This window comes from Eublepharis macularius, chromosome 1, assembly GCF_028583425.1.
Source record: "Eublepharis macularius isolate TG4126 chromosome 1, MPM_Emac_v1.0, whole genome shotgun sequence".
Taxonomy (NCBI): domain Eukaryota; kingdom Metazoa; phylum Chordata; class Lepidosauria; order Squamata; family Eublepharidae; genus Eublepharis; species Eublepharis macularius.
The window spans coordinates 212,570,882-212,593,168 of record NC_072790.1 but is presented as its reverse complement, the minus strand read 5'-3'; the positions used below and the strand labels follow the sequence as shown (position 1 = coordinate 212,593,168).

General features: G+C 43.0%; 1 protein-coding gene across 4 annotated transcripts in view; it reads left to right on the top strand.

The window, feature by feature from the left end:
• The window catches only part of CLHC1 (clathrin heavy chain linker domain containing 1), a 35,846-nt gene extending 14,040 nt beyond the window's left edge, over nucleotides 1-21,806 (top strand). For 3 of the 4 annotated variants that reach the window (XM_054986057.1, XM_054986099.1, XM_054986252.1), the window contains 8 exons: nucleotides 2,883-3,084; nucleotides 10,380-10,501; nucleotides 11,295-11,382; nucleotides 13,430-13,536; nucleotides 14,096-14,270; nucleotides 16,397-16,599; nucleotides 17,914-18,093; nucleotides 21,519-21,806. In XM_054986057.1, the coding sequence (XP_054842032.1) occupies nucleotides 2,883-3,084; nucleotides 10,380-10,501; nucleotides 11,295-11,382; nucleotides 13,430-13,536; nucleotides 14,096-14,270; nucleotides 16,397-16,599; nucleotides 17,914-18,093; nucleotides 21,519-21,715 (1,274 nt within the window). In that variant the 3' untranslated portion in view covers nucleotides 21,716-21,806. The remainder of the gene's footprint in view (nucleotides 1-2,882; nucleotides 3,085-10,379; nucleotides 10,502-11,294; nucleotides 11,383-13,429; nucleotides 13,537-14,095; nucleotides 14,271-16,396; nucleotides 16,600-17,913; nucleotides 18,094-21,518) is intronic. The other variant, XM_054986176.1, reaches the window with a different exon arrangement.
• The last annotated feature ends 481 nt before the right edge of the window (nucleotides 21,807-22,287 follow it).

The window sequence follows — 22,287 nt, the reverse complement described above, 5'->3', positions numbered from 1 at the left end:
CCGCCGGGTCTGCTGCCGCCGGGAGAGTTGAGCCCGGCGCCGCCGTTGCCATGGCGGGGCCGGCTGCGGCCGCGGCCGCCTCTCGCGACCGCGGAGCGGCCGGAGCCGGGCGGGCTGCCCGGCGGGACGACGGCCGCGCGGCAGAGAAGCGGGAGCGGCGGACGGAGGAGGGTAGCTCCGACGCTGCCGCAGCCACCCGGGGAGGTGGCTCCGGGGCGAGCGCGGCCCAGCGCGGGGAGGGGGAAAGCCCGGATGGGGCGGGCGGAAGGAGGGACGCCCAGCGAGACATCCCCGCTCTGGGTTGGCTGGATGGCTCCTGGGAGGGCTCCCCGGTCTGAAGCGGCACCGGGGATTGGTGAAGGGTGGTGGAGGGAAGAAACAGGCACTAGAGAGAGGGCAGGGGGAGGAAGGGTGACGGAAGGGCAGGGGAACCAACCAGGCGGGAGTAGCCAGGTGTTAGCGACTAGGGCAGATGAGCCAGGGGAGAGGGTTGGTGGAAAGCCAGGGGGCAGAGTCAGGAGGGACTATAAGAAGGGAGCTCCCAGTGACGCCGGGGAGGAGACGGCTAGTTGGAAGGTTGGACACAGAGAGAGAGCGAGTATATTCCAGAACGCCAGATAGGAGGCAGAGCTTGGTGCTTGAACCACTGCCCCTATCCAGTCTGAGGCCGAGGGAGCACCTTCAACCTCCCCCTGGTGGTCACCCCCGGGACGGCAGGACACGGGGAAGGCGCGGCCGGCGGGGCGGGGCCTCACAGATTCTGCAGCATGTTGCCTCTGAACATGGAAGATTCGTTTAGGAAGATTCTCATATGGCTGGACTGTTCCTTGGGGACGGTCCCTCTTTGGCTGTGACATGGTGTATTTTTGACCCATGTAAAACTGTGGCTTTTAACTATGATCTCTTTTCAGGCAGCTGTTTTCCATCCCTATTTTCTTTTTTCTATTATCACCTTCTGGCAGGGGTTCATTGGGTATCCTTGGGCAAGTTATCCTCTCTCAGCTTAACCTGCCTCACAGGATTGGGGAGCAATGTATGTTGCTCTAAGCCCCCTGAAAAGGCAGACAGGATAAAAACTGCTAATGGTCTGTCTGGCACGTTGTGAGAGGGGATCAGGCTTGACTCCTCTCAGCAATGTTCTTGTTTCAGCATTCAGCAATGATAAACCCAGCTGAAGTCACTGGCTGAGTATAACTGCTTCCCCTAAAGATCTTGGAAACTATCTTGGAAAAAGAGAGGATAAAACTCACTAGTTGTCCGGGAGCTGAGAATTCTTTTTTGCCCCATTCTTGGCAACACAGTTATGTGTATTCTTTGAAGCAATTTTCCTTTTTTAAACAAAAAAAAGGGCATGATGCAACCATAATTAATTTTTTATTTATATGCTTTTTAAAAAGTCTACCTTACTCATCTCATAATAAGATAGTACAGAGGGCAGCTTACAGCAGAATTAAAAACACAAAACATCATAGTATGATCATATTGTTACCTAAATGGGAGGTGTCCTTGCGAGTTGAGGGAATTAGCATGCAAGAAGAGGCTGCAAGAGGAAGGGTATCTGGAATCTTCTCCACCAAAATATACCAGGTCCCTTCCCTCAGAGGACTCTCAAAATGACCAAGCAGGAGTATAACAAAAATGATGTATTTTATTAAAGGGGTATCAAAAGCAGTCATACAAGAACATACAGGACACACAAAGTTTCCTAGGAAAAGCAGAGAGGAGGTTGGGTAGAGTTTCAAGGTTTTGGAGTTATAGTTACTAGTCCAGAAGGGGAGTAGCTTCAGTGTCTAGCACTTCACAGCAAGAAGAGGGAAGGGCTCAGACATGCAGTCCTAGGATGCATAGGTGGGAGGCCCCAGGACGCACCAGGCACATGGCAGGGCAGCCTAATTATTAGAGCAAAACATATTCTGGGCGAAACTGACATCTGGCTACCAAAGACAATAGCTTGATGGCTGTCTCTGGAGGTGAGAGAACTGGGAAGCTGTCTCTGGGGTGAGACAAAGAGCTAGGAAGCTGTCTACAAGGTGAGACAATAAAACTAGGAAGGTTTGATAAAGCCTTCCTGCATGAAACTAGAGTTGTGATGATTAACAACCTATGATGGCTCAATAGGTGAGGATATCAGAGCTCTGAATAGCCTGGAATGGGAGAGTGGATAAGGGAAGATTGGTAGGATGTGTTAAGGAGATTAATTCAAGAATGTCTGGAAGATCCTATTGTATTAGGATCTTCACACACTCTGCAGTGTGGCAGCTGAAAGCTGGTCTTGCCGGGTGCCTCATATGCTATTAATTTTCCAGCTCCCAGTAAGGATCTGGCAGCCATTTTCTTGGCTTCCTAGGCAGTGTTTTTGTGTTTAAACACATACAGAGAGGGGCTTATCATGTTGCCATATTTATAAACCTTAATATTGCGAGGGCAGATCTGATGGCTAACAACATGATAATAAAACAAGATCAACAGTATCTTTTTAACCAATTAAACAGTAAAATCGTCAAGACATCAGAAATGCAAGGGACAACAGAAGTTAAGAATTTTTAAGTTCATTATTTTAAACAGAATAGAGTTAAGCACACAAGTAGAACTCCTGCTTGACTTCAGTTGATCCTTTTTGTTTTCTTTCTTTTTTTTACCTATGTGGGTGCCATACCATTAGATAGCATGTGCAATATACCAGAAGACCAAGTTTGGGAGCACTGCACTGTAGTTAGGCTTTTCCTTTTAAGAAACAGCTGGATCCTGACTTAAATTTTGGTAATAAAGCTATCATGGCTTTGATTTTATTTTAATTGTTTTTTGTTCTTTGCTTGAAGTCTCTAAATAACACGATTGCAGTCATGATTTCACGGGGAGTTTGCTTTCCCCTTCCTCAACAGGTCTCAGCCACAAAGATTCTTTCAACATGGATGCTCTTGCTAAGCACCTTGCTCATCTGCAAAAGCGGCTACAGGAGCTTAAAGAAGACATGTTCACGAAATACGTCCCTGTGGAGAACATGGCAGTTATTGAAGAGAAGCTAAATCATGCCCTGAACCGGCGAGATAAGTCTGAGGCAGAAAACAAGAAGCTGAAGTCTTGGTATAATGATTCCATTTGCAACGTACATTTGCCTTTCCCTAAGGAGGCCCCCATAAGATATTCTCCTACCCACCTGTGCTACTGAGTAACTTGAGTCGCCGTACTCTGCTTACATGAGAAGAAGCCATGGCTTAGTGGTGCCTGAATTCTGTGTTTAATCCCCGGCATGTCAAGTTAGAGAATTCCATGAAGCGCAATGAGGGAAAAATCCTTGGCCGACACATTAGACAGATGGAACCCTCAGCAACCTGTTGTCTCATCCAGAACATGATGATGATGATAATAACAACATTTCATTTATATACCAACCTTCAGGACAATTTAACAACCGCTCGGAGTGGTTTACAAAATATGTTGTTGTTATCTAGTAGATGGGGTTGAGAGAGCTCTGAGAAGCTGTGACTGACCCACAGTCACTCAGATGGCTTCAAGCGGGGGAGCAGGGAATCAAACCTGGCTCTCCAGATTAGAGTCCTGCTTCTTTTAACCTCTACACCAAACTAGATCACTTTTATTTAATAGGAAAACCCCATAGATTACTAGTAGATTCAGTCTGTCCTGTATGGGATGTTGTTGTTAATGACCCACTGTTGAACATTAAACTACTCTGATATTGCTTATTATCTCAGGTAGCAATACTGGAAAACCCAAAATATAGGGGATGTTTTAAAAGTTAATTCAGATGGTATACTTTTAAAGAGAGGGTAGCTAATAGCTATTCCTTTTTTTTTTTTTAAATTTTTTATTGGGTTAGAGCATTAATATTTTTACATTACATTCAATTTTCCCCTAATTTTTCGTTTCTAACCCCCTCCCTTTCCCCCCCTTTTGTTGACTTCCAACAGCTTTCCCACCCTCTGTCCCTTTTCCCTTACTTCTATTAACTTCCTCTGTCTAAAACAAATATATATCCTCCATTATATTAAGCAGTACATCTTTAACTCTATTACTTATTATACATCCAAACTATACTTCTTTAGATAAACAATTTATCCCATTTTCCAGTTTTGAATATTTCTATATATCATAAACCATAAAAATTTCCCACATTTAAATCAAACAATTTGATTTGTTCTCTATATATTACTCATTTCTTCTTTTTATGGTATTTCTATATAACTCATCACATAATCAGTCAATTTAACTCTTCTATACATTCAGTTTGGTGCATATAAATCTTATCAAAGAAAGAAATTATTGTTAATTACTCAATCCTCATGTTTAAACCATTAATTATTCTCTATCAATATTCTATCAATTAACCATATCTATATATATCTCAATCAATTAATCTAACTGCTTATAAATTCACATTTCTCTTCCTCCCCCGGTAAAGTCACCCCTCTCTTTTATACTTTTATTATACTTCAGTAGTTCTCAAACTGCCACAGTTTTCCTCCCACCTCCCACTTCTTCTCCAGATATTGTTTCAGCTTCTCCCAATCTGTGTTAAACTGCCCTGAGTCCAGATCTCTCAGTTTTCTTGTCATCTTGTCCATTTCAGCCATATACAGCAATTTGTAGATCCAATCTTCAATAGTTGGCACTTCTTGTACTTTCCATTTCTGCGCATACAAAAGTCTAGCTGCTGCAGTCATATAAAATATCAACGTCCTATGATGGGCTGGAATTCCCTCCATTCCCAAGTTTAGCAGCAGGAGTTCTGGGTTCTTATTTATTTGAAACTGTAAAATTTCACTCATTTCTCTTATTATTTCCCCCCAGAACTGCCTAGCTACCTCACACGACCACCACATATGATAGAGGGAGCCCTCATGTTTCCTACATTTCCAACATTTATTAGAAGTGTTCAAATTCCCTAGCGCAATCTTCTTTGGTGTCATGTACCAACGATAGATCATTTTGTAAATATTCTCTTTAATATTAATACATGTCGTTGTCTTCATTGTAGTTTTCCACAAGTATTCCCATGCCTCCATTGTTATTTCTTTATTGAAATTTATAGCCCATTTCACCATCTGTGTTTTAACTATCTCATCCTCTGTATACCATTTCAACAGTACTTGGTATACCTTGGATATTCTTTTCCTGTCTTCTTTAAGAAGGGTCTGCTCTAGTTCCGAGTTCTCTGTTCGTATGCCCCCTTTTGCAGAGTCCGAGTTATATAAGTCTCTAATCTGTCTATACTGGAACCAATCATAATTAGGTGATAGTTCCTCTTGCGTCTTTATTCTAAGTTTAGAAGCTTCAATTTTAGTTATATCTTTGTATGTTAAACATTGTTGTTCGTTATCAACAGCTCTCGAATCTATCACCTCGTATGGAACTACCCACAAGGGGGTTCCTTCTTGTAAGTAAATTCTATACTTCTTCCAGATTGTATATAAACTTCTCCTGACAAAGTGATGCAGGAACATAGAGTTGACCTTTACTTTTTCATGCCATAGGTATGCGTGCCATCCAAAAATTTTTTTATATCCCTCTAGGGCTAATAATTTCTTATTCTTTAATGTCATCCACTCTTTTAACCAAACTAGGCAGATTGCATCATGATAAAGTCTCAGGTTGGGCAGTTGCATTCCGCCTCTTTCCTTTGCATCTTGTAGAACTTTTACTTTCACTCGAGGCTTCTTGCCTGCCCAAACAAAATCTGATATTTTCCTCTGCCATTTCTCAAATTGTTTAGAGTCTCTGATGATTGGTATTGTCTGTAGCAAAAACATTACTCTTGGTAACACATTCATCTTAACTGCTGCAATCCTGCCCAACCATGACAAGTTCAATCTATTCCATTTGATCAAGTCTCTCTCTATCTGAGTCCATAATTTTTCATAATTATTCTTGAACAAATCTATATTTTTGCAGTCAGTTCAATTCCCAAGTATTTCACCTTACTAGTTACTTCACAATCCGTTGTTTCCATTAACAATTGTTGTTTCTGCTTAGTCATATTTTTGCATAATATCTTTGACTTCTTTTTGTTAATGAAGAAACCTGCCAAGTCACCAAACTCCTTGATCTTATCTATCACTTTTGACATGTTCTCCAATGGATCTTCCACAATTAACATTATGTCATCTGCAAATGCTCTAACCTTGTATGAATAGTCCTTTATTTTTATTCCTCGTATTTCCTCATCTTGTCGTATTTGTATCATCAGAATCTCCAATACTAAAATGAATAACAATGGAGATAGCGGGCAACCTTGTCTTGTTCCTTTACTAATCGTCAATTTCTTGGTCAGTTCATCATTCACTACAATTGCTGCAGTCTGGTCTCTATAAATTTCTTTAATTGCTCTGATGAATCTTTCTCCCAGTTGTAGCTTTTCCATAGTGGCAAACAAAAAGTCCCAGTTTAAATTGTCAAACGCTTTTTCAGCGTCTACAAAGAAGAAACCAACCTCTTTATCACAACGCTTATCATAGTATTCAATAGCATTGATCACTGTCCTTAAATTGTCTCTTATTTGTCTGTCTGGCAAAAAGCCTACTTGTTCTTCCTCTATTACTTCCGAGAGCCACCCCTTCAGTCTCTCCGCCAATATCTTCGCAAAGATTTTATAATCATTGTTAAGTAATGATATAGGCCTGTAATTTTTCACGTTAGTCAGATCTTGGCCCTCTTTTGGGATCAATGATATATTCGCTTCGCTCCAAGTGTCTGGAATCCTTTGATCCCTAAAAACTCCGTTCATCACCTCTTTTAGGAATGGTGCCAGTTCGTTGGCCATTGTCTTATAAAATTTAGCCGTAAGTCCATCTGGCCCTGGCGCCTTTCCTAGATTTGCGGATTGTATTGCCTTACTTATTTCCTCATCAGTTACTTCATTGTTCAACTTATTTCTCCAAGCTTCGGAAATCTCTGGAAGTTTGGTTTTCTCCAAATATGATGCTATTGATTCTTTGTTTACTTCTTTTTTATTATACAGCTTGGCATAAAATTTATAAAAGGCTCTACTAATGGTAGTCTGCTCCAAATACGTTTTATTTTCTTCACAGATTTTATTTATTATTTTCTTTTCCCTCTTCTTCTTCAGTTGCCATGCCAGATATTTCCCAGGTTTATTGGCACCCTCAAACGCTTTTTGATTCAGTCTTTTAAGGTTCCATTCCAATTCTTTATTACTCATTGCTGTTAACTGTTCTTGAAGAATTTTAATTTCCTGATGTATTTTCTTTTTCCCTGGTCTCTTTTTTAACTGTGCTTCTTTGGTCTTTATTTTCTCCTCAATCTCTTGTCTTTTCTCCTCTTTCTTTTTCCTTGCTCTGCCATTTAAGTCCATTAGTATGCCCCTTACAACCGCCTTGTACGCATCCCAAACTTTACTGGTTGGTACTTCTTTATTCACGTTGTATTGTATAAAAAACTTTGTCTCTCTTCTCAATATTTCCATATTCTCACTTTCCTGTAACAAGTCCTCATTTATTCTCCAGGCTTTCCTTTTTCTCCTTTTTCCAAATTTCCACATAATTGGATTGTGATCTGAGCCTACCATCGGCAATATTTCTACCTCCTTAGTCCATAACGCTAAGTCCTTTGAGGCCCAGATCATATCAATTCTTGATAATGTAAAATGCCTTGCAGAATAAAAAGTAAACTGTCTGGTTTTAGGATATTCTCTCCTCCATACGTCTTCGAGAGTCTCTTGTTGAATCAACTCAAAAAAAAGCTTTGGCAATAGTCCTCTTTTCTTTTGTGCTGTTGTAGTCTTTTTGTCTAATTCCAAATCTGTCACTCCATTGAAATCTCCAGCAAGAATTATCTGGTCATATACAAGATCATCTAAGTGCTTCCTTAAATCCTCAAAGAAGGTTTCCTTTGCACCATTAGGTGCATAAAGTCCGACTACCAACACTCTCTTTAAATTCCAATTACATTCCACTGCTACAAATCTAGCTTCCACATCTCTCATAACAAATTTTGGCTGCAGCTCCTCTTTTATGTACAACACCACTCCTCTTTTTTTCTTGTTGGAGGCCGCTACAAATTCTTTGCCCAATTTTCCAGATTTTAAATATTTTGCATCCTGTTTTCTAATATGGGTCTCCTGCAAACAAACAATATCACATTTTTGTTTTAGTAGCCAATGAAAAATATTTTTCCTCTTATTCGGTGAATTTAGTCCATTTACATTCCAAGATAACACTTTACACTCCATATTCATGATTTTGTTGGTAAGTCTTTTTCATTGTCCTTAATAAATCTCTCCATCTCCCGCTCAGATCTGATGCGTTTTTTTGCCCCTCCAAACTCAAAGGACACTCCTTCCGGTAACTCCCATCTGTACCTGATATTCATGTCCTTCAAAGTCTGAATTAGCACTCTATATTTTTTCCTGTCCAGTAACACTGATCTGGGCAGTTCCTTCATTATGATAATTGTCTTGCCATCAATCTCCAATGGGTCTTGAAATTGTTTTGTCACAATCCTCTCTTTCATGTTTCTGGTTGTAAACTGCACAATCACATCCCTTGGTAATTTCCTCTGGGTTGCAATTCTCGAGTTCACCCGGTACGCCACATCTAGGATAGCCACAATTTCCTCCTCCTCCTTCCCCAGGTATTCAGCCAACACCTCAGTCATCTGTTCTTGCGCTGACTTCCCTTCCACTTCTGGCAGACCACGAAAACGAAGCTGCTTCTCCATGTGTTTTGTTTCTGCAACTGACATCCTCCCCTTCACCAGTCTCATCTCTGTTTGTTGCGTGTCTATTAAATTCTCCATCGCGTCTTCTACTGTTTTAACTCTCTGCTGCGTTCCTTGTAATTCGCTACTAATCGTTTCCACGCCTTTTTTCACTTCTGACAGCTCCGACTTTACTGTCTGTGTAACTTCTTTGACCTCTTTAATAAGCTCCAATTTCGTATCCTTAATTTCTTTCATCATGTCTATAAGTTTTTTGTCCAGATTTTCTATTGCCGATTGCCACTCTTTTTTCGACATCGTGGGGCTTGCTTTAGCTCGCTCCCACGAATCTGCTCTCTTCCTTAGCTCCGTGGCGTATAATTAAACGTTTTCCTTTTTTTCAAATGTCCCAATCTTTGCCAAAATTAATTTTTTTTTGTATCCAAAATGTCGGGCGTCTTTTCTCTATGGTTTCTCTATGTTATTGTAATCCAAGATGGCCTACTTCCTCTTCCGCTGAAGCCGCGACCCTTCCCCTTTCAAAAATGGCGATTCCCTGCTTCCTGTCCGTCAGCAAGGGCCGCTTCCCTCCAGCCACTCTATTGTTGTTACGCACTTCCTGTCTCCCGTCTTCCCACAGCAGGTCTCACGATGGTGTCTTTTTCCCACAGCTCCAAAACCACAGGTATTCAAAACAATAGTCCGATTTTTGTAATAACTTCTTTAAACTTAGTCTCTTTTAAAATACAACTCCTGCCGAGTCTTCACCTCCTTTTCACTAGTCTGTTGCAGTTTAAAAATCTACTTTCTTTCCTCTCTGTTTTTATCAATCTGTCCCGTTTCAAGAGATAGCGATCTTTACCTTCTCTTCAACTTTCTCGGGTTGTAATCGCTGTTTCGATCTTAAATTCTCCTCTCAACTTCCCTCCCCGATCGAAGCTTGGGTATGTAGGTCTTATGCCAGCCGAATTGGCCCCAAAACTGCCGCAGAGATTATAGCCGACCCGTCGCAAGGTGGGACCTCAAGGATCGGGGGGGAGACTCCTTGTGTAGAGCCCCCCCTCGTCCGAGATCTAGCTCACCCTAGGGTCTTGAGCGTTCTTTGCATGCTCCCCGCCTGAGAGTAGTCGGCCGCGGGTTATTTTCACCCCTCCGGCCGGTTAAAACGGCAGTCCGGTCAGCTCCGCGAATGGAGCTGCGTTAGACCTCCATGGATCCCAAACCGGAAGTCTCCGCTAATAGCTATTCCCACGTGTTATATGCATTTACAAATAAATCTATTTAATGAATCTGATCTGTGGAATCTGGAACTCCTAGGCTGGTATTGAAAAATGCTCTCCTTTCAAGGAGCCATAGATTCAGACAATGAGCTTATATCTGCATGGGAAAGACGTGCATATCTACTAGACATAGTATATGAATAGATCCTATAGCAAGAAATTGTGAGGCATATGCTGAATCAGTAGAGGAGTTCATTGGGAAAGTTGATCTTAAGGTTTGAAGGCTGAAGCTCAGAGGCAGCAAGAAGAAATGAAACAAATGCTAAGGATAAAAGAAGGTGTGTGTGTGTGTGGGGGGGGGGGCAACAGCAGAGCCCTAAACAGAAATACATCCCTTTAAGCCCATTGACATCATTGGACGTAGAAAGGTGTAACTGCTTATTGCACAGCAAGTCTTGCATTCACCCAGTATTCTCCTTTTTGTAGCTATTACCGAATAGTACAGTTTGCAAATGCACTGAGTATCTGGGAGAATACGGACAAGAGTATTGACACCCTGAATCAACTAATTGTTCAAATAAGAGAGCGCGACAAAAAAATCGAAAAAGGTAAAAACTAGTTTAAAATATCCACAGCAGCTCCTACCCCCTCCGAAACAGGCAAGTAGCTACACAAAAATGTGTTGGATCAGGATTTATTTGTATGAATCTATCTCCTCCCTTCTCTTTACACCAGTCTTCAACTCCTCTGTTCTATACCACCTCATTAATTGTTATTAATCTTGTTTTTAAAATTCACATCTTGCTGACTTCTGCCTCTGACAGCTTCCCTTTTCCTGATTCTCTGCAGATCCTTGTCCTTTTGCTTGTTCCTCAGCTCATATAAATTTCTGCAAGGTGATTTATCACAGTAATTCTGCATAGAATTAGACTATTAAAACTCTAGAGGAGATGTAGGGGGTCTAAAACAGCTTGGAGTTGGGAGACCAAACACATCTTTGCTCGGCACTAAAGAGCTTGTAAATTTGGTGCCAGGCAAGCCTTTGTGGGGAAGGAGTTCCAGCGCTTGTGTGCCACTATAGAAGAACCCCCGTCTCTGGTGCTCACTCACGTAAGCTGTGGAAGTGCAGCTACACAGGGCAGGGACTCTGATAAAAAACCTAATTGGTAGAAAGGATCTTAATGGATGAAGTGCTAGTTCAAGTATTGCTTTTACAGTCATTTCCCAGAGGACTCTGGGAATTACAGTTCTGCCCTGTGTGCTGGGCATTTCTAACAGATGTCCCAGCACCCTTAGCAAACTATCAGTCCCAGGGTTCTTTGGGGGAAGCCCAGTCTAAATTTTTAGTCTTACAAGGTTCCTAGTTTTGGTTTCTAATTGATGGATCACCTGACTTTTTAGGTTCACTTGTCTCCAGTGGCTCAAGCATATTTGAACGTGACCACACCCAGGCCACAGAGGCAGCAGACATGATTGAATATATTGAAAGGTAAGGTGAACAGGTGCCCACAGAGTCACCAGGTCAGTGCTCCCTCTTCTTCCCTTTCCTTTGCAAGGCATGTGAAAATTCATGGCACATCAAGCATTTTGCCACTTTACTAGAACCACTGTATTAGACACTCCATTTATTTATTTAAAAATAGTTCAAGTCCCATCTTTTTCCCAACACAGTTGGGACCCAAGACAGGTAACATCAAAACAATAATCAATACAATACAGTAAAAGCTTTGTTAACCGTCATCTATAGGGATCTGGGTTGCTAGTTAACCAAATATGCTAGACAGCAAAGCTTTTATCGAGCTTGTGCTCAAATCACTTAGCCAGTGACCATTCTGGGGGGCACTAGATGTGACAAATCATGCACATTCATGCAGGTGTTCAAATCTGTGCACTCACTCATGCAATCACACACCTCTCGATCCTGTGAATGGACTTGCATGAGTTTTGACTCAGTTCCTTTGAGACCAGGGGATGGTATCCCATGTTGCACCTTGTCTTTGCACACAGTCATGGAAAGGGGAGGGTGGCATGCATGCTTTTTTGTCAGCTGCTGTCACTCAGGCTCACTCCTCCAGGCAAAGCCATGCCAGGGCCACTTTGTAGGAGAGCCAACATGGCAGGTTAACTGGTCAGCCACCAGGGCTTGCAGCTCCCCGCCTGCTTGCTCACAGGTTACTACCACAACCTGCAGCTGATGACATGACAAAGGAACAAACATTGTTTTATGAGGAATGGAAGTGTCTATACACATAGCAAGAAATCTGAGAGCGTTTGCAACAGTTATGGGGTAGGTGTATAAAAGAAACAGGGAAAAGATGGCTGTAATACGTTATTCAAACATGCATTCATGTCTTGTAGAAAATCAGTATGTATAGTGCTTTATACGAGAGTATTTAACACTCCGAAGTGGGGAAGGGGCCTCTGTTGCTGTGATTACAACCAAGTAACTCAACTTTTACAAAAAGCATCCCACCAAACAAAGAGTTAAACCAAGCAGCATCATACAGTATCAGAGCACACTCTTCATTTTATCCCAACAATAACCAAGCAAGGTATAATGGATGAAAAGTGGCAGATGATTAAACAAGCTATACTATGGAATAGTGGGGATTTTAAAAATCATGAAAAAGAAAGCTCATGTTAGAAAACAAAATGAAAGTGGTTTGTGGCCGCTACAGCTTTTAACATAACGGGGGGGATAAACTAGAAAGCGATAAAAAATAGTGAATTGGAGCAATTGAACCCTCCCCCCTTCCTAACAAGAATGACACAAACTCTATGGGGGAGAGAGAGAGGTAGAAATAGAACAAAACTGATGCTGTGCTCTAGGGGCTCAGTAGTAGTAAGCCTGAACGCTTGCAAATGCAACCATACATCCAGGAAGCCCGTGAAATTAGCAGACGCACTCACCTGTTGGAGGAAAGGCAGAACATGAATGTAAGACCATACATAAATTTGCACACTTGCACAAACTTGCATAATTGGTTTCATGCAGTTTTGCTCTCGGTTAAGCAAGCTGACCAGTTAACTGGTTAGCAAATCTTTTACTTTATTTAAAAACAAAATTAATATAGCAACAATATATATAGCCTGCCAGATTATAATTCTGGAAAATATCTGATATCAAAACACCCCTTTAACCCAAGATAGTATTCAGCTTGCTTCAAATGATCTCTTAAAGAACGCAGGAAGCTGAGCTGGTCTCCCTGATGCATTTGTTCTAGTGGTCAAACAGGGGAGCCTGCACAGAGGAGTAGAGCTTACCTTCTCATTTCGCTGCCTCCATAGTTCCCTCCCATTGATTGAGATGTAGCAGGGCTTTAGGTCCATGTAATTTGCTTCCTGCTGCAGCCAGCCTGAGGCAGGATCATGGAAAGAGGTAGCAGTCTCCCTACATCTCTTCCTTGATCACTGTCAGCTGGTAACTATCAGGCTGCAAGGCTTGACTTAGCTAGTGCGTCCCCATTGCCAAGAACTAAGTTGTTCCTGCGCCTAGCAATTGCCTCTTAGAATTGTGTGTTCTTTCATTTGTCTAGGTTCAATGAATTATTTTCCCGTGGTCAATATGAGTCTGCAGCAATATTTGCAGCAAACTGCCCAAGAGGTATTCTACGGAATGAAGAAACCATGGAGAAATTTAAGGGTATAACCATCCTCAGACATGACCTTTTATCTTTTTAGCTTCTCAGATTGGCTCAGGCAGCTCTCTGTCTAATTCCATCAGTGTGTCAGCTGAACATAACAATGAATCCAGTGGGATGTTCTTAGTGGCTACCACTCAAAGCCTGTGAATTCTGCAGAAGCATTTATCGAGTCCATGTTTTTAATTTGTCTGCATATTTGGACCTGTTGTTGCTATCTTATCTCCTCTGTGTTTGGGCTGTCAGTAAATGTCAGTAAATACTGTTTTCAGTACCTCAGCCCTTCTCATTATTCCGAGCACCCCTTCCTATTAACATCTTTTCCAAATCTGCATTCCTTTCCATTAATTTCCAAATTCTTTGAATCTTCGAACAGAATAAATTATGGGGGTAAGCAAACATTTGCACCTTCCTTAATTTCACCAGTTAGCTCTGAAATCAGAACTCGGGGCTCCCTTGATGGAATCTGAATTGGGAAGGAGGGAAGGTACAAATAGCCCCAGGCAAAAGTGTGCTTTCTTCAAGTTCTTCTTCTCCCCCACCCTCAACTTTTTCCTTTAGCTGTCAGCAGTGTTAAAGGGAAGATCCTCCCTCTGCTTATGTACTGTGAAGCTCTTGTAAGCACAAGCATGGCGGTCAAGCATCCTCTTCCAGCAAATTTGACAGTAGAAGCCATCAAATGTGCCTTATCTGAGAAACGGTTAGAACTGGTGATGTACTGGATCACCCAGCAAAAGTAAGAGGGCACTTGGGAACATTTCTGATGCCAGTTATATTTCTTTGGACAATAATTTTCAAGATGTGAAACGTGATTGCTGAGAAGCCAAGGCAGCCTGGCTCTATCAGACCAGGTACTATGAAAATCAAGGGCAAGCAATAGAGAACAAGGAAAGGCAATCTGTTGCCTCCATGCCTCCTGAATGGAGGCACCCCCTCCATGGCAATTTGACAAGAGTGCACACGTTACTTGGCAACCTGTAATAGAACAAAGAACAAAGATTTACCTGAGTTGGCACTAAGTCTCTGGATCACAACCATGAACATCAGAGATGAGCAAGAGTACGTCAAGCTTGAACAGAGAGTCTGACATATACATCTATGTGTATGCAATCATGTTGCATACTGCCAAGAGACTGAGGGCCTAATAACATGATACACTTTTCCTGGGTATGCCCTTGAGTCCAGTTGACAGACTTGGTCTGGGAGTTCCATGCTACTTAGGTGCGTGCGGGCCCACCTTCAGATTAGTGCTGCAGCACAGCCTGAGGAGCTGCTGTTTGCCACACTAAAGAAAATAAACATGTAAAGAATTGCCAGCAGGCATGGAGAAAAATGTCCTGTCCCTTTAATAGAGGCTTACAGGGTAAAAATGGACATTTGAAGCTTTTCAGGGCATGAAAGGGGAGGGCCCCACTGGGCAGCCACTGGCAACCCCAGCTGCGACGCCGGTGGCTGGAACATCTGCCTGCCCGTGCAGGCCTCGACAAGACTGGCAAGGCCCTGCCAACCCCACTCTGTGGGTGGCACCCCATTGGGTGCAGGAGGAAGGGGGAAGGGAGGCAAGCCAGCTGGAGGCCCTCTGGTTGGCCCAGGCACCTGCCCAACAAGGGAGGAGGGAGGTCATGGGATGGAGTCTGTGAAAGGGATGGGGATCCTCCTAGGATGACCCCATAAAAGTGGGCTAAGAGGGCAGGCCAAGAAGGAGTGTTTTGCGATGCTTGGCTGGAGAGGATAGGCAGAGCGAGCGAGTGATAGACTCACTCCATAGACCAGCCCACAAAAGGGGTGGGGGAGAGAGGGTGCAAGGGTGCTGTAATCCCCCCTTCTCCCCCATTGTGAAGCCTACTCTGCAGCCGGCGGCTAGGATGAGGGGCCAACCTGGAGAACGAGTCCCTCCAGACTCCAACGACCCTGCAGCGGAGCCTGACACTCCCAAAATACATCTATCAGCCAGAACCAGGGACATACCTGGGAAAAGACCCTGATCTGTAAATCAGGAAGACCCAGATGCAAATTTCATCTCCCTGTGATCTCCATAGACACTTGGCAGCCTTAGGTGAGCCACTCTCCTTGGGCCTTGACCTCTGTCTGTGATATGCATATTAAAATACCAGCCATATTTTACAAGGCTGTTGTTAAGATTACTGAAGAAATATGTTTGAAATTCTTTGAAGCATCAGAAGCAGTAGCTTTCAAATTTTATACCTTTCGAAATCCTTTGCACGTCAATCTATTTGCCACAGAACCTTTGCACATGGCAGAGGATTCTGGGCATTTAAAGGAGAGTTAGACAAATGCCTGGAGGTTAGGTCCATCAGTTCTTATTAGTCATGATGACTATATTCAAGGGAAGTGTTCTTCTCAATAGCAGTTTCTGGGGGAACAACAACCGTGGGAAACTTTGGTCCTCATGCCCTGCTTAGAGATCTTCCAGGTGCATCTGTTTGGCCATTGGCAGGAAAACAGAATTTTGGATTAGATGGACCTTTCGTTTGATCCAGCAGTGCTGTTCTTATTAATGTTCTCAGGTGAACCTTTAATTCAATAAGCTAATGGCCAGGCCTTTTAGAGCTTGCCGTCATCTTAAATGAAATGAAAGTGCAACCAAGAACACACCCCTCAGTGAGGGCCAGTAGTGGTGGAGAAGGTTGTCTTGCAGACAAGCTTGTCCACCAGAACTGATCTGCTTACTGAGGAACCGTTGGTATGTTTCCAAAGAACCTCAAGGTTCTCTGGAACACGGTTTGAAGAGGACTTCCCTAAAATGTTATAGAAACATTGTGTTGTTGTTCCCTTTGAAGTTCTTCATAATGCCCCAAAGTACAGCAATCTGGCTTCTTTTTATTTGTTTGTTTCCTGCAGACTTTCATTCAATGAGGAAGCAGGTGATGTCATCTGTGCCTATGGAGAGGTGGACAAGCACAACAGATCCCAGTGCCTTGCTTTGGCTCAGATTGCCTACAGCCGGTGTGGGGCACACAAGAAAGCTGCTCTGTGCTTGTGCAAACAGGGGCAGATCTCTGGAGCCATGGACTACATCCACCAGCTACAGTACTTTTCCACAGGTAGATTCCAAAGGCTTATTTATATATAAGTTTTGCATTCTGCCTGATTAGCCTTCTTAAGGCAGCTGTCAATTCAATTGATTGTATATTGTAATTTCAAACTAAAACAGTACCCAGGCTGTATGTCAATGATTCTCAGACTTCAGCAACCTGAGGACCGATTTTTTTTGCAGATTGCCCTCCCTCTCTTGCCAGTATGTATCACATGCCAAGTGGCCCCTTTTCAGAGCATATGCAAAATAGTCACATATGCCCCATGGATGATTGTGGCCTCAACACACTACAGTAAGACTCCTCAGTTACATTTTAAAAATCAGCTGAAGAAAATATTGTCTGTAACATCAGATCTCAGATTTCTCCCCTCTGCCCCATTCCTCCCTCCAGAAAATAGACTAAAAACTTTGGACTGGAAAAATAAAACCAATTCAATTTTATTCCAGAAATTAATTATAGTGAGTTCGATCCAGCAATCTGTTTACACAACAGTAGTGTATCTTCCCTGCTTTCCCATTCTCCCTTCACCAGCATGGAACCAGCATTGAGTAATAGCCACATGGGTTCACAAGCTTCTTTGCGGGAGGGGAGGAAATTCACTCCTACTTTCATCAACACAGCTTTGCTGATGCAGAGTTCCTAGGGCTGAGGTACAAGTCAGCATGTTTTCTAGCTAACACTCAGCGGTCATCTGGAAGCTAAGGGACTGGAGAGCAGGTTGTAGCAGCTCTGTAAGCTGCTGCCATTCTTGAGAGGAGGAATCTGATTCTATCCCTTTGTCCTGCTCCCATTTGTTAAAAAAAAACCCAGTGAAGCCTGTTTTCACATGAGCTGGATGGCATAAGAAGGGCTCATCTTCCATCTTTACAAAGGACTAGCAGACACCCTGGATAACCCTCATGGATACCCAGCTCCCACTTTGCTGTACTAGATAAATCAAGACTGCAATGAAACAAATCATAGATTTATCTGGACAGGAAGCTCTCAACCAACTCCTAAAAACTGACAAGTGAAAAGGCTGGGCAAGCTTCCTTGAGTAAGGTGCTGCACAAGGAGAGGTGCCAGTACTGAGTAAGTCCATTCCTTGTAGCTTCCTACCTTCCCAGCAATGTGTGTGTGAAGTGCTATCAAGTCACAGCTGTTGTGTGTGTGAAGTGCTATCAAGTCACATGTCAGTTAAAACCTAGAGGGAGGGGAGCAGTGTATCTGCTTACCACATCCTAGAGAGAGAGTAAAATAGACTGTCAGCTTGTTCTACTTGCAAACTTTCACTGGCATGTTCTGGTTTTCAGATGATAGCCTTTTGATGGTTTGTTTCAGATGATTATATCTACCTTGTGAAAAACTGTCCTAGTGTACAACTTATCCGCTGCCTAACTCAAGAATGGAAGGGAAAACCAGCTGCCTTGTCTCTTGGGGCAACAGTGCTCTTCCTCTACAACACAGAACAAAGAATCTATAGCATACGGTTATTGGAGGATATTGCCAAGGAGAGCAGAAGTGAGTACAGCCAGGCTTTGTGAACGATTTCAGTGGAAGTGTAACTGTTGGCTCACAATCATCCCTTTATCCTTCGCCTCTCCCATCCCACTCTCTGTTGTTACCTGCTCCTCATGGGCATTGATGGAAAATAAGTTGCTCAATGGTTATTAGATAAGAGAGTCTCATGACAACCCAACAGGAGTGCTGTGGCACCTTAAGGACTGCAAAATGTAGCCTAACATAAGCTTTCACAGGTAGCATACCTGAGTAGCAGATTCTGGGAAGAAATAGTAGGAGAGAGTCCATACCCTGCTTTTGAACTTGAACATACTCATACGGAACTTCCTTCTACGGTTCTACCATTGGTCCATCTAGCCAACTATTTTCTACTCTGACTGGCAGTGTCTCTCCAGTGTCCCTAGACGATGGTCTTTCCCACTTCTGTATCTGAGATTCTTTTAACTGCAAATGTCACTTGAGCTGTGGCCCTTTCCTTATGCATCCAGCTAACCTATGTTGGAAATAAATGCTGGCCAGGTAAGCCCTTTGGTTTGGTTCAGTGGGGCTCATCTCAGACCTTTTCCCTTGCTCCTTTCCCACTGACACACTTTGGGATATAAATTCCCCAGGAGAATAATCAGTGTTTTTTTCGTAACTTCTTCTGTGCACTAGTGGCGTTCTTTGTAGTGATGATGATGATGATGAGGGCTCAGAGCCTATGAACAGGTTCTGTGCAGATTAGATAGACTTTGCCATGGATCATGCTTCCTATTAAAACTTCCGTTTGCATAAGGGCCCATTGAAAGCCACTGATCTTGCTCAAATGGAAGTTTTGGAGGATGCACGTGATAGCATGGTATTTGTTCGTAGGATCCAAGCTACAGTGGCCAGCATTGAACTGTTGTTAGAGGCAGAACAGTAGCACCATACAATGTTCCTTTCAAAGAACTACAGGGCAGATTTCCTTGTCTGCAGTTTAGTGCTGGTGCCACATCAGAGCTTGTAACAAAGTGTCGCACAAAGAATTTTGAAATTTATATGTGTAGATTTCAAAGAATTTTGAAATTTATATGTGACTTCAGTAGACTTTGTTCTATGGCATTAATTCTGTAGCTACTGTTCCCAGTTTGCAGATACAACATTCAGTAAATGTCTCAACACCAGAGCTAGGAGGCAATATTAGAGGAGGACTTTGGCCTCTGTGCTCTGTTTATTGGCCTTTCAGAGTAACTGGGTGGTCATAGTGTAAAACAGGGTGCTAGACTGCATGGACCACAGCTCTCCTTAGCCGTTCCCACACGGCTTACCTGCACCCAGAATGCAGTGCAGCATGCTGAAAAAAATGCGGAAGATCGCGTTTTCTCTCGTGAGTTTTGCGCGATGTTGCGCAACATCGTGCAAAACTCATGAGAGAAAACGCGATCTTCCGCATTTTTTTCGGCATGCTGCGCTGCGTTCTGGGTGCAGGTAAGCCGTGTGGGAACTGCCCTTATGTTCTTAAGATTGATAATTGGGCAGTGAGTGCATAGGAAACACATGTGAATTTTGAGTCAAGAGTATGAAAAGAGCTATTATTGTTTGATGTTTATTAACAAGAAAGAAGATCAAGAACAGCTGTCAAAATAGCAACATACATGTCCGGTTGAAAAAAAAATGCATGTCAGTTAGCTTGTGTTGTGTATACCCCTGGGCCAGACACAGAAAGAGATTCCTCGGATGATGACCAGAGGAGCCAGAGATGCTGGCTGACACTACTGGACCTCCTCCAGACCTAGAGCCCCTGGATCCTGGGGCCTTAGTTGAAGGGTCTGCCCTGAAGGCTCAACTCTAGGTGATGCTAGCCACATGCCAGACTCCAGGACAACCAGTCCCCTGCCTTGTAGGGGATACTGGACTGCCTGTTTCCCAAGTTCTCCTCCTACCTAGCAGGAGCAAGAGATGGGGGGCCTGTGAAGAGGCTATGCAGTGACAGAGTAGCACCAGGCTGGTAGCCCATCTTCCAGCTACTGAGCCAGGTCACTGCCTAAGAGCAGATAATATAACATTTGATTTATATACCAATCCTGCTTTGCACAACTGGGCCTCATTCAAGCCCTGGCCAGATGAAGCCCAGGAGCAGGTAGGGCTTCTTGTTGTTCAGAATATTCAAGCCCTAGGCTAAACCTTGCTAGTTCAGCTGGACCTCTATGTTGCCCATGAGACTAGACCTAACACCTATCATCAAGCTCCTGTATCTGCTTCCTGCTATCAGAGCAAGAACAGCTGGGGCCTCTTGAAGATCAGGACAGATACAGACACCACAGCAACACTATTGTGCTAAAAGATTGTGGCACAGATAAGGCCCACCTACAAAGTTCATCATTGAGGCAAGATTTGAACTGGGGGCTTCTTGATTAACAAGAAAACACGAGAGCTTGATTGGCTGTGAGTCAGTTAAAGTTGTTTTAGTTGAACATATGAAGCTACTTTATAGTGAGTCAGACCATTGGTCCATCAAGCTCAGTTTTGACTGCACCATGGATGGCCAGCCTATTGACACAAACAGCAGGAAGTTATGGGATCCTGTGACAGAAGAGCCTGTGGTTTTAGTTATGACATAGTCAGATCTACAGTCTTGCCCCCATCTGTGATGCTATGGTGCTGCACTCTCCACTCCACTCTGCAGACTCAAGCAAGCCTACATCTCATCAAGCCAAATACAACCCCTGACCATGAAATGCAGCCTGTTTGACAGCTATCTTGCTTTGTGAAGTCCTAGGGAAGCAGCCGAGACAGGATATTTAACAAGCCCTAGGTGTGTCCTGATCCTTGTCTGAAGGCCCATGTTCAGCTTGGTTGATCAGGCCTGGACTACAGTCCAGCACTCTCCAAGGCGCACAGATCTGCCTACATACAATTACGTACTATTGGGTGGAGCTATTTCACCCTCCATACGTGAACTGTTGCATATTTTCTCAGAAGACTGAGCATCTTTGGTCTAGTGGTCCAACTGACAGCAGCCCTATCAGAAGTCTTTCACAGTCCTCCTACCAACGATCTTGTATCTAAACGTGTCCAAGAACATGGAACCTTCAGCATGCAAAATATGCTCTAACAAAGGTGGCTGATGGAATGTGTTTCTTTTATGCTTACTAAATGACCAGTTAGTGGCCCCTTTCACAGGGGACACTGACTAAAATCAGCATGCATAGTCTAGGTTTAAGTGCACTAATGACTAGATTTATGTTTTTATTCCTAGTTTTATTCAGTCTCGTAAAGCAACATGAACATTGAAATAATTATCCTGAAATCTTTTTTGCATGTTATTTGCTGAGAATTTTAACATAGATTAATTATTTAGGCTCTTAACACCAAACTCTATGAAGTTTTCTGTTTTATCTGAATCTCAAACCAGAAATGAAATGCATTAAAATACCGTTTTCACTTTCTCTTTTAAAATTTAGACATATTGGAACAAATGATTATAAATGATTCAAACTGCAATGTGGAGGAGTGGAAAGAGATAGCAGAAATATGTTTCCAACACAAGAAAATAAAACTGGGCAAGCTTCTCATCTCAATCCTGACTGCACAAGACGGAGTGCTTGAACTCCCGCCCGATGATGACAGTGCCAAGTTAATGGAACATGTTTTTATGTAATTTCCCTTCAAAGCGCCTGGGGGAGCTCTTTGCCCTCAGAAACGCTTCAGCTGGTTGAATGAACCACAAAAGGCTTTGTAGTTTTTCTCCCTTTTTCAAGCCAATAAAGTATTTAATACCAGAGCGTCTGTTTTAAATGGAAAATGGCACAATGTGGCCTTTTTACTTGAAGAACATGAGCTGTGCATTAATATTTGAGCACCGTAACCCTTGTCTCACATAAAGCTGCTTGTTTTAGTTTTCGTAGTAATGGAAAGGAGAAAAATAGGGCTGCACCAATCATAAACAAAGCAAGCAAAAAAGCTGATGGTGCAAGAGGGGGGAAATATTGGTTTATTCAGATTAAAATTCCCTACATGTTTCACCAAGAAGGCTTCATCGTAATGGAATCATCTTGGTCTCAGCACTCTTTTCATTTTTATTCTCTCTTCATTTCATATTCTTTGTCAGGGCTTGCCGCAGCTGCCACTGGGCGTGGCACTGGGCGGTCTGCTCCTGATGTCACAGGGGGTCCAGGGATTCTGCAGGACCCTGCTCTGTGGAAGGAGGGGCGGTATACATCACCCTGACTC